This window comes from Megalops cyprinoides, chromosome 9 (genome assembly GCF_013368585.1).
Source record: "Megalops cyprinoides isolate fMegCyp1 chromosome 9, fMegCyp1.pri, whole genome shotgun sequence".
Lineage (NCBI taxonomy): Eukaryota > Metazoa > Chordata > Actinopteri > Elopiformes > Megalopidae > Megalops > Megalops cyprinoides.
This window is the reverse complement of record NC_050591.1, coordinates 17,734,327-17,746,306: the sequence shown is the minus strand read 5'-3', so window position 1 is coordinate 17,746,306 and position 11,980 is coordinate 17,734,327. Positions and strand designations below refer to the sequence as shown.

The window sequence follows — 11,980 nt, the reverse complement described above, 5'->3', positions numbered from 1 at the left end:
TGGGTTTTTGGGAAAAATTTGGATTGATCACGCTGTAACAAAACTACACAACGAAACCAACATGGAACCAATAACCACTAATGTAAACTGTGCAACCCGGTCAGAATTTATCAGCGCACACCCAGCTAGTGTGTCGCGATGTGGTGTGTGGTGTTGCTGATTCAAATGATCAGTTTGTTATTCAGCAGCTTCAGGAGTTCATAACGAGTTGATCATTTGAATCAACTGTGTTGGAGCAGGGAGAGATCTAAAACATGCAGGACAAGTGGCCCTCCAGGAGAGGTTTGGACACCCCTGCACTAATGAATCTAAATGTAGACGTTGACAAGTAATAAAATCAGTTGCTGTAATATTTAGGTACACAGGTAACGTAAAAGCAGAACAGTACCAAGTTCATATGAATATCTGTCAGGACTCAAGCATAGACAGGGAAGACTGGTAAGCAACAGGTTTATTAAGTCCAAAGCGAATGCAAAAACGGGGTCAAACAGGCGAAATCCAAAACCAGAAAAACACAGCAATCAATACCAAAAGTCAGATCCAAGAATACGTAGTCGAGGGAAACGGGCAAGGCAAACAGAACCAGCAGACATTAACGCAACAGACAGCTAATAGCGAATCAGAAGACTGAGATGACAGGCAACGAGACAAGCGACAAGCAGGGAAGATATGGGGCTGGGCTGATGAGGAGATGGGATGCAGGTGCGCAGGCAGGCAGGTGGAGACGATCAGGTAATCAGGTGGGCGGGGACAGGGCGGAGAGCAGGGCAGGGCTGGAACACAAGAGCACATGGACGGGGAACACAAAAACAAACTGGCTAAGATGCCGCAGTCCTGACAATGTCATATATAGAACATCCAGGATGATATTCAACCTTTTTTGAGAGAGTGCTATTCTGCCTGTCTTCAAGTGCACGTCTGTTGTGAGAAACTGAAGGGAATTTATTTTAAATTTTCATTACCAGAATTTCTGCCTCCCTGCTTTCACTAGAACAAAGTTTCCCCCCTAAGATTGCAAAGTAAATTTAAAGTAAAACACATCCCATTCTCTGTTTTCTAAGCGGATGATGATCAAACCAGTATGAGCATCACCTTTTCAGCACTAACAAAATACAGATAAACAAGTCACAGACTGTGATTTATTTGATTGTAAGACATGGTCTTAATTGTCATTCAGATGCTGTTTTGACAAACAATCATGATAAGCCTTCAGAAGAAGGCGCTGGGTGCATTTGAGTGAAACTCATCCAATTACCACTGGCCCCACTAAGTGAAAAATAGAAAAAGCACAAGATAAAAAGTACAAATGACCTGAAATTTTCTTCTTCAGAAAATAACGTTACTTTCTGGATTACATGGTTTAGTTTCGGCTGCATATTTCTAGTGACTTTCCTTGTACAGAAATGCCACTTGTGTTGATTACATCAGATACCTTTCTTAGGCTTATTTATAGCTTTCATTAACATAAAAGGTCCAGAGTATCCAATAATTACTAAAGATTGCATTAGGGTCTTTGCATGTACTGAAATCGAGTAAAAGACAAGCCTTTCTGCCCATTGTTCAAATTGCCATACCAATCTGTCTGTCTTTTTTTTTTTCACTAACTGGTTTACCTAATGCTTGACATTCATTCTAATTTTCCTGCTGAACTTGAGGCATTGAAGTTAGAAGTAGAGAACAATATCTTGTTAGGAACATCATATAATCTCAAAGATTTCAATTGAATGTGTACGTTCTGCTGTGGGTAACAATGGATCTCTAAATTGACAATGTCTAGCATTTTCAACCATGTTAAAGCAAGGATGATTAAACAAAGGGAGAGCATGTGTTAAACCTAACCTTTAGCAAGAACCCGCTGTGTTTCATTGTTTCCAGTTTCCAGTTAATCCTGTTTTGCCTGGTTTTTTGATCCATACTAGTCTTTTAGCAAGTTCAAGATTTTCAGAACCAACCACAGATGAAAAACTGTGATCTTTCAGCTGTCTTTCAGAATTGTTGCCTTCCAAAAATCACTACAAAACAGTGCCATTTTATCCTTGTCTCTTCTTTCCTAGTTTGTTTCTTAACAATTCAAATACAGGGTTTTTTATATTCCCATCCCATCACCAGTTGTTATGTACATCTTCAGCACAGACTACATAATTACTTTGACTCCAAAAGGTATGTTTTTCTGAGAAATAGGTATATTGACATGTCAATTGTATCAGCTCTATATCATCTGTCTGCTTTTTACAAAGACCAGCCACTGTCTTCCTGGTACAGAAATGTACCACTCCATTTTTTCTTTGAATTTTCACATCAGTCTGAAGAGATAGAGTTGAAATCAGTAAATCCAGAGTATGATTGTTTAACAGAGCACTGTCTTTCTCTAGTGAGAATAACTGTGTCACTTACCTTGATGCAAAAGGTGACATTAGTCATCTTGGATAAAATGAACCCAGATGGATAGAAACTCATCCAGGTTGTCACTCCCTGGACCCATCTGAGAACTGACACAAGCAAGTTTTTGTCCACCTTACAAAGAAGTGGGGTCCTCGGGTGATGAATAGGGATAGCGAAAAAGGGATAAGATGTATTCTTTCAGGCAGACAATGTGCAGTGTGTTCTTGACAAAATAATGGAAAATATTAATCATATGACATCTTGCAATTGACTGATTGCTGGAAATCAAGATAAGTTATGTAAATGTGACTGTTCATTATATTGCAATATCATCTCTCTGAAATGTAAATTGAATCTTAATAGCACGGTGCAAGATGCAGTCCTCTGAAACATGGACTAGCTAACAAGCTGCTTGCTTGTTAGCCAAGGTGGGCAGCCTACTATAGCCAGCTAGCAGTATACAGCGTGCAGATTAACCCATCTGAATCTAACTGTTTCAATAACATTTATAAATATCGTTTCAAGGCCTGAAACTAAAATTTGGTATAGATTATTAGTCTATTGCTTCAAGAGGAGATATATTTTAAACATCCTTGCTGACGTATTTTAAATGCTATTTTTGTGCAATCATTACACTTTCCATGTGCAGACAGGTATAAACAAACCAAATTTCAGGATCAGGGAAAAGCTGTGCTTATTTGCACAGTTTAAGCAAAATTCTCAGTTTGGGGGACATATTGAAATTGAAAGTTCAATGAACTCAACAGAATAACACCACCATGCAGTCAATCAAATGTCATATCCACTTTGAGCATGGAAGCCATGATTCTATAGCTCTATATCATCCCTCTGTCAGGTTTTATGAAAAGCAATGTATCAGGGATTTATGGTCATTTTTTCCAGACCATTCAATTTTCTGTCTCACAAAACTCCTTTTTTTATTTAATTTCAAAGTTTCACATAATATCTTTGGTCACTGTTCAGATGTCAATGTCTGTGCAGATTTCAAATTCAGCTACAACAGACAGATGACAGATCACACAAAAGGTGTAAAATATGTGGCACTTTTAAAAGAAGAAAACCTGTACTGATTGTGAACTAGACATTTTTAACCACAGTTGTAGCTAATGGCTTCATTTAGATCCTTGTACAGAAACAATATATGGCTGAAAATGATGACACATTCAGACATTGACAGGAGTCTTGAAAGCCTACATCCTTTCACTGACAACAATAAAGCAACAAAATATTAATATAGCTAACAAGTATATGTGGTTAAACATAAAAAAGGTGGTAAAACAAAATTTATTCATTGGTATTAGTGCTACATAGTCCTCTCAAATAATTATAATCAGTGTGTTACTATTTAATTACCATTTAATTAACTTTTTCACCTATTTTGATTCATTTAGTGTGCTGTCCAGAACACAGTGAAAGCATTGCCATATGCTATATTTTTGTAGTACAGATATTTATATTTATATCCATTTGATTGGATAATAGACCAGTTAAGTTGCCTTGGTTAAATGCATTATTATTACCATTACATTCCATTTTTACGCTCTCCAAGCACACTCGTTGTCACTTAAGATTACTGCAATGTCGGGTTATAAATGACACGCGAGTATAAAAAATACACAAAATATAAATTTACCCAATATATAAATAAATATATTTTATATTTTGTTGCAAAACAAAGCAAGAACTGAGAGGCAACTTGATTTTTGTTTTTAATGCAAAAGAGTAAACTGACCCGTTGTCTTCATTGTGCAGGAATGAAAAACGGATTGTACACGAACCTTATGGGGATATGTGACTTGTGGGTTTAAGGAACTTGGCGTTCTTTTGCAGAGATGCGTGCAGTATACGCATTTGACAGAGATGCACTCGTCAGTGGTTCCACGTGTACCGCAAGTGGGAGGGGGTTGCGTGGTTTCAAAAGCAGGGGAGCAAAACAACTGAGTATCTGCAGTGAAATTACTTCTTAATAACGCTTGTTAATGCGCGCAGCAGTTGATACAAACTACTGCGCTGAATTTGATTCTTCAGCTTCTCCACCTTCTAGAGATTCTAACCGCTCACTATCTATCTTTGAAAATATTGGCTTTTTTAAATAAAAACTGTTTGTCTGCTGCAGAAATGAGGGAGACATGTGCGTTGTTGGCTTTGACATATCTAGCCAGCAACTTTCACACATCAAAGGCTCGAATTTACAATGATTCGTTCTTTGAAGGGATTTTTGAAGCTGCGACAAACAGGTCGAGTTTTTACACTCTGGACGACAACACTTTGGCAGACTGGCAGTTTCTGATAGGAAAAAAGAAATACGGGGCAGAATCTCAGAATCCGACTGTTAAAGCTTTACTGATAATTGCTTATTCCTTCATTATCATCATTTCCCTTTTTGGAAATATTCTTGTTTGTCACGTTGTGATAAAGAATAAAAGGATGCACTCAGCCACAAGTTTGTTCATCGTCAACCTGGCGATTGCTGACATCCTCATCACTCTTCTCAACACTCCATTCACCTTGGTGAGTAAGCTACATTTCCACATACCAATATAAACAAGAATACGCTCCGATTTGTCTCCGGTTTGTTATCTGTTAAATCATGTCCACCTTAATTCAACCGTAATGTCAATCCCTTGTCACGAATTTTTGATGACATAATAAGGTGTATCATAATCGGACGCTAACCGTTCTCGCCCTATGCACGTAGCTTGTTAGCTCATATATCTCTTTATTTCTAGGTTCGTTTTGTAAACAGTACCTGGGTTTTCGGAAAAGGCATGTGCCACATCAGTAGATTTGTGCAGTATTGCTCTTTGCACGTGTCTACCCTCACACTAACTGCGATAGCGCTGGATAGGCGACAGGTAAATATTTTTCGTCAGTGTTTCCCCATACTAAAAGTAACTTAGCACACAAATGACTAAGAGTTTCAAATTTCCTGTGTTATATATTTATAATGAAAAGTGGTGTGTTGTTAACTTGCATATTTTATATTACTCATAGAAAACACACGATGGTTGGTGTATATCTAATGTGTAACTTTCATATTTGTAATTCCTCAATTACTCTAAATGGGCATTTATAGTTAATTAAAATAAAGTAAAAATTTTATTATATTTTCTGGTATACTGTTGCGCTTTTACAGAGGAAAATAATGGCGAGGAATACACGTACAGTGCACAAAAGTTGCCTGTACGGTTTGATATTTGCGCAAGTCATACTGCTCTATTCGCTTATTTTGGGCGGTTTAAATTAACACGTGCTTTCATTTTTAAGGACTACAGCACAAACCTCAACTTTTTAGAGACAGTACTGTGGAGCCGAATTGCAGTGAGCGCTGTCCAGTGGCATAGTGCTGAATTTGTGCCTTCGGCGTTGCCTCAGGCTTTACAGTTGAGATGATAGAATTATTCAGCCTAATTTGGCCACTTTCGTTCCACAGCCAAATGAATATAAATGCAGAAAACTGGTGCCAGAGTGGGGCCGCCTGAACAATGGTTTTATAAATAATTTGCTAAAGCTGTGAGTCAGTACAGTGCTGCATGGGATATTAACCTGTATATTGTTCTCTATAGGTTATTTTACATCCCTTAAAGCCAAGAATGTCCACAGAGCGAGGGGTTGTGTGCATCACGGTAATTTGGTTGATGGCCACCTGTTTTTCCCTTCCCCATGCGATCTACCAAAAGCTATTCACGTTTGTGTACAGGTACATAGATACCACACACACACACACACACACACACACACACACACACACACACGCCATTAAAAATCAAAGCCAACAGTTTACTGATTAACAAGTTAAAGGTCAAAGACTGCCTAGATTTTCTGATGCATGCACTGCATATTTATTCAAAAACTATAAATATGTAAACATGAATGTAAATATGACATGAATTTAAGTATGAATACATCCTACTGATATCAATTGTGAGGTTTCACATTTCACTGAATAATTTTTGTTTTCAAAATCAATGTTTATCTATACTTTTACCTTTGTATATTTCCCACATGGGCAGAAGAGAAACATCCAGGCAATGAACAAATAGGCTCATCTGATGAAAACTCATTGTCCTGACAACATATTTAGCTCTTTGTCCTTTTCCTCTAGAGCTCTGGTGACTTGATATGTCCTACTGCCTATCTCCACAGCAAGGAAATGCTGCGCAGTCTCTGTGTCCCAGATTTCCCAGAGCCTTTCTACCTCTACTGGAAGTACATTGACCTGGTGACCTTCATCCTGCTGTACATGCTGCCGCTCCTCATCATCACAGTGGCTTACACCACAGTTGCCAAGCGGCTATGGCGGCGAAACGCCATCGGCGACATCACCACCGAGCAGTACTTCGCCCACCGCAAGAAGAAGAAGAAGACCATCAAGATGCTGATGGCGGTGGTTGCCGTGTTTGCCGTCTGCTGGTTCCCGCTCAACTGCTACGTGGTGCTCCTTTCCAGCCAGGCCATCCGGAGCAGTAACGCCCTCTACTTCTCCTTTCACTGGTTCGCCATGAGCAGCACCTGCTACAACCCCTTCATCTACTGCTGGCTCAATGACAACTTTCGCTCTGAGCTGAAGTACCTGGCGGGCATGTGTCGGAAGCGTCCAGGCAGGGCGTCCTCCCGGCCTCAGCCCTCCACTACGCGCAGCCACCGTGCAGCCTGGCCCGAGTGCCACACCTCTTCTAACCCCCGGGCAAAAGAGAGCCACAGCCTCCGTTCCACCTCCCATACTCAGTCGGGCAAGACAGACATCCTCTCTGTGGAACCCATCGTGGCTGTCAGCTAGGTAACCAGCGGAAGCACTTACCAGCCCACTTGCCCCCAGCTCCTCACGACACCCTAAACATTCAGCAAAATTCAAATGGACTGTGCAAAGGTGGCGGGAGGTTGGGGGGGGGGTCAGAGCATGTGCCCAATTATTCTGTGTTTCTTATAAATGTGCAGATATATACATTATCATACCACTCTGTAGCCTTCTTCTAACATATCTGGAGAGATGTAATGCTGGTCTTAGTTGGAGGGTAGACCTGGGAAAGCCAACTTTCTGCAGGAATTGGTCTTGGTGGGCCAGTAGAGGGAAGTCTTCCTTGTGCGCCAAATAAGACAAAAAAATGCCCCAGGATGTTTCAGATCCTATCACACCCATTCCAATGAGTTGGGGGTCCTGATGAATTGTTCTAAATGTTCTGGTGAAATTCTATGTCTGGTTCTCTACATCTGACCATCTCAACATTCCCTGTTTAATTCATTCCCTCCCTCTCCCCCTCAGATAGGAGTGGTTGATGTCAGCCAGCCGCATCATTTTAAAGTGTTTTGAGGTCCTTTAAAATGATGGAATGTGTTGTATAAATGTAATCATTATGATTATTGTCGATAATTGTATGTTTTCCAATAAGTGTACGTTTGAGTGTGTGTGTGTGTGTGTGTGTGTGTGGGGGGGGGGGGGGGGGGGGGGTGCTTTATATAGAGCAGCATCTTAAAACATGGTCCTTAATTCCCTAATCCAGAAAGTTGTCCTACATATTACATGATATCACCTGTATTTGGTGGAAGAAGGCTATCTGTTGACCACTGACAGCCAACTGCTATTAAAGATTTAGTTGTAATTATAATATTCTCTAAATAAGAATATTTTTGAGGAGCAAGAAAGTGTTTAATACACTTCAAGTTATTTATGAATTTAAGAATACAAATTATTATTATTATTATTATTATTATTATTCACTGTACTTTAAAGCATATTGATTCAAGTTTTAACAGTATAAATATTTTCCAACATTTTTGTTTCTATTTTTCTATTTCAGGTTAACAGCAAGAGTTAGCAATCAGCAATCAGTCACCTTTTTTTCTTTAACAAGTGACTGTCTTGATTGTGAATGATGAACAGATGACTCCAGTCCAGCAGTAAGAGGTGATCTAGGCGAGGTTAGTAGACGGACTGGGGGGTGGTGGTACAAGATCAGGCCTTGCCATTTCTGCCATAAAAGAAATCATCTGTTCTCTCCCCTTGGGACTCATGTGCTCTTGGTAGCATGTTTCTCTGATCCCAAATTCACAGCTGTTCTGTAAGAGTGCAGTGCACAGAGCAAGCATCAAAGGGCAACTCCAATCCCCACGCACATGCACACAGACAGAATAGCATTGTCGTCTTTGAAGACATTACACTGATGTAAAATATCCTGTTTGAGGTACGGGTGTCATGTCAGCAGCATTTTGTGCTGTGATGTTATGTAATTAAAGTAAAAATGGAAAAGGGTATGTTGACTGATATCAAAGCGACCTTCCCACATTTATTGCCTTAACTCATGGTGCCATTGTGCTTTTTGCTGTTGCTTGTTGCTGTTTACAAGTAGTATTTACTGTGTTTTTTGAAATTCTTACATTGTGACTGATAAGGCATTTTTTATGTATGCATTTCAAAATCATTCATTCAAACTTATGTGAAAGGAGGTTGTGCCAAAAAAGGCAACCTGTGTGCTTTTAGTGATCGAGACTTTGTGTGGTGCTTGTGTTTTTCAGTGAGGTTATGTGGTTTACAGATCCATTAATTAATTTCGGGATGTCAAATCCTGTGGTACACATGTGATTTTATCATTGAGTAAAACCAACTATCCATAGTATCCATAGTAGTTCAGCACAGCATGTCAAAGGCAAACTCTCTGGATCAATCATAGCAAATATTCAGAGAAGAAATATTATGTGATCTACAACTTAATACTTATTTTACAGGCAAGGTCAATCTTCCACACAAGTTCTCATTGTAACTGAACATGCACCTAACATTAGCTTGTCAGCTTTGAGCTACAGCTGTCCTCAATTGCCTTAAACCCTCAGCTTCTGCAGTGGACCTCTATGGAATACTAAAATGTGAGACTAAACTTAGAGAACCTCTTTCATTTGACTGAGTGGGTTAGTATGATGCTAGTGGGTAAAAGGAATACCTGCACTACCTGGCAAAACTGATTTACATGGAAACACACTTGCACAAACATAGAATGCATAGATCAGACACTCCAATGAAATCCAGGCGCTGAATGCACAGAAGCAAGTTGTCATCTTGACCAGTAATGGTCTTCTAAATCAGAATCTGCTTTCACTCAAAATTTTCATGGTTTTTGAGTACATCTACACTGGATGCAGTATGGACAGGATTTTGGAAAATAGGATGTAAGATTACATCTGACTTATCATCAAGTAAACTATATCCTTGCATACTGAATGCACTTGTGGACAGCAAAAAAAACTACCTGCTGAGTATCTTTTTATTCACACCAACCTTGTGAGAGTGAGAGTACAACAAAAGAACGGATATAACTATGCAGTAATCACACATTTCACATTTCAATATGAATCAACTTTTTACATTTACAACAAAAAATACAGTGATGTAGATGTAATGAATTTTTTTCTTATCTAAGTATACCCAGGAATAATTACATTGCAGCAGGTAGCTGTGGTTAAAGGGGGATATGTTTTTAAATAATCACTTTCATGAAGGATGTCTCTCATTACACATTTAATTTAAGGCTAGGGAATAACTGTTGGAATCACTGATCACATTTCTTGCTGAACAAAGTAAACTAAATGGAGTCATCAGGGAATAAACCTCTGCTCCCTTTTTCATTGGAGTGTAGATTTATTTGGCCTGCAGGCTGAGCTGAACACGCGCTAATACCTTGTTGGTACCCACTAGTCCATGTAATCAGTGTCCATTGCAACTTCAAAGGGGTCTTTGTAAGATATGTGTTGGGTATTCGCATTTCATTTTGGACCATGTTTTTTGGTTCCCAGAGAACTGTACCTCAGAACCTTGAAATGGTGTGAAAACTGTTGATGATTCATTTGTGTGATTTAATCTCCTTTCACCTCCAGTGATGTTTTTTTTTAACATTTCTAGGTTGAATAATGGCTAACATGGACCTTCTCCGGTTTGTCCTCAATATACAGTATATTGACTTGAAAGTAACCATTATTTCCTGAACATCAGCTTCAGTTGTAACAACATTGTGTGCATGTCTTTGGCAGCATTACAATGCAGATGTGATTTCTATTGTAAAGACAAGGAAAAAAACCTCGTGCACAATGTGTATGAGGTGCTGATAGTAGTAGGTAATGAATCCAAAATTTAAAAATACCAACTGAATTGAAGGCTGACTATCATACACTCGCTGGACAGAAAAGAGTACAGACCTTATTGGGTCAGCAGATATTAGTTTTATTTGAAAGGAGATTAACAGGGCTTGTCTCGCCTTGCGCTTTGTCAGGCTCACAGTGTGCTTTTTATTATATCAAACATAGTATGACCCTCTATACCTTTATCTCCTTGCTACTCTCTGAGGTCTGAGTCAATCTGCATTTTATCCACACGTCCTTCAGCCCACATCCTTCACCAGGATTATATGACAATACATTTAATAAGAGCATCAAGCCACCTATATCACAAGCCATAAAACTGCTATGTGTTTGGATGTGAGATCATTATTACTTCTCATGGTAAGATCAACAAAATCACATAATCAGATTCAGTGTGCCAGATCTGAAATGCAGTGGATGAACATACTTTTTGTGATGGGTGCAGTGCAGTCCCTCAGTGGAATCGCATATGAGGTATTCATATGCAAATGAATCTTTGCCAATTTGAGGTATTCTTTTTTTTAAGTTCTGACTGAATGTACTGACTCTGATTAATGAAGTAAACTTTATCTGATTTTGAGAAACAGTTGAACATCCCAAAGACGTCTCCAATATTCATCACAAAAGGTAGATTATCAGAAAATTGTGAGCACTGGAGAGGAGCATTCATGTTTTGCCACCATTTTGTACATGTTTATGCATGTATTATTAACAGGCAAAAGAAGATATGTTGTTGCTTGTGGAGCTGTAGTGATTTCTTTTCCTCTCTGAAGTGTTTATGTCACATTTCTGACAGTGTTTCCATGAACATAGGCATTAATAAATGACAACAAACTTCAACAAGCTTTCATTTTCTGAGCCTCCTGAGCCACGAGAGCATGAAACCCAGTGATCACTCCATTGGCGTGCACTCTAATCTGCTGCCTTCCCCATCCGAACCAAATCTCAACAGATCACAACCTGTGGTGTCAGGTGGCAACCCTTAAGGACCTTGTTTCATACTTGACAGGCTGCATCATAGTCTGTGCACAAGGAAGCCACATTTCAGTCCCTGTCTTCCTTGGACTTCCATATATTTTCAATGCAGCATCATACGGAATTTAACTCTCTAGGGGCAGCACCAAACAAACCATCTGTTAAGGCACAAATTTTTTCCAGTTCTTTTCTGATCCAGATGTTTGATGGTGTTCTGGATATTTTTATTGTTAAGTTGAATAACAGCTCTAGATGGCATGATATTCATAGTTCCTACACAGTCATCTACCCCCCCAACCCCACCCCAGATGGCATTTAATGAAGTATGCTTTTCTGAGTGTGGGTGTGTGCAGACTCTCCCTGATCACCATGGATATTTGTTATAGCCCCATAATGTAATGAACTTACTGTGAGTCACCAACCTAACAAGACTAAGCTCTGACAGCGGTTTGAATTTACCCTAATGTCAGTTCTT

At 39.3% G+C, this 11,980-nt stretch overlaps 1 protein-coding gene across 1 annotated transcript; it reads left to right on the top strand.

Moving 5' to 3' along the window:
- Positions 1–4,521: 4,521 nt before the first annotated feature.
- Positions 4,522–7,183, top strand: LOC118783645 (probable G-protein coupled receptor 83). The gene is made up of 4 exons (XM_036537596.1): positions 4,522–4,914; positions 5,133–5,258; positions 5,970–6,103; positions 6,550–7,183. The coding sequence occupies exons 1-4, from the start codon at positions 4,522–4,524 to the stop codon at positions 7,181–7,183; spliced, it is 1,287 nt and encodes a 428-aa protein (XP_036393489.1).
- Positions 7,184–11,980: the final 4,797 nt, after the last annotated feature.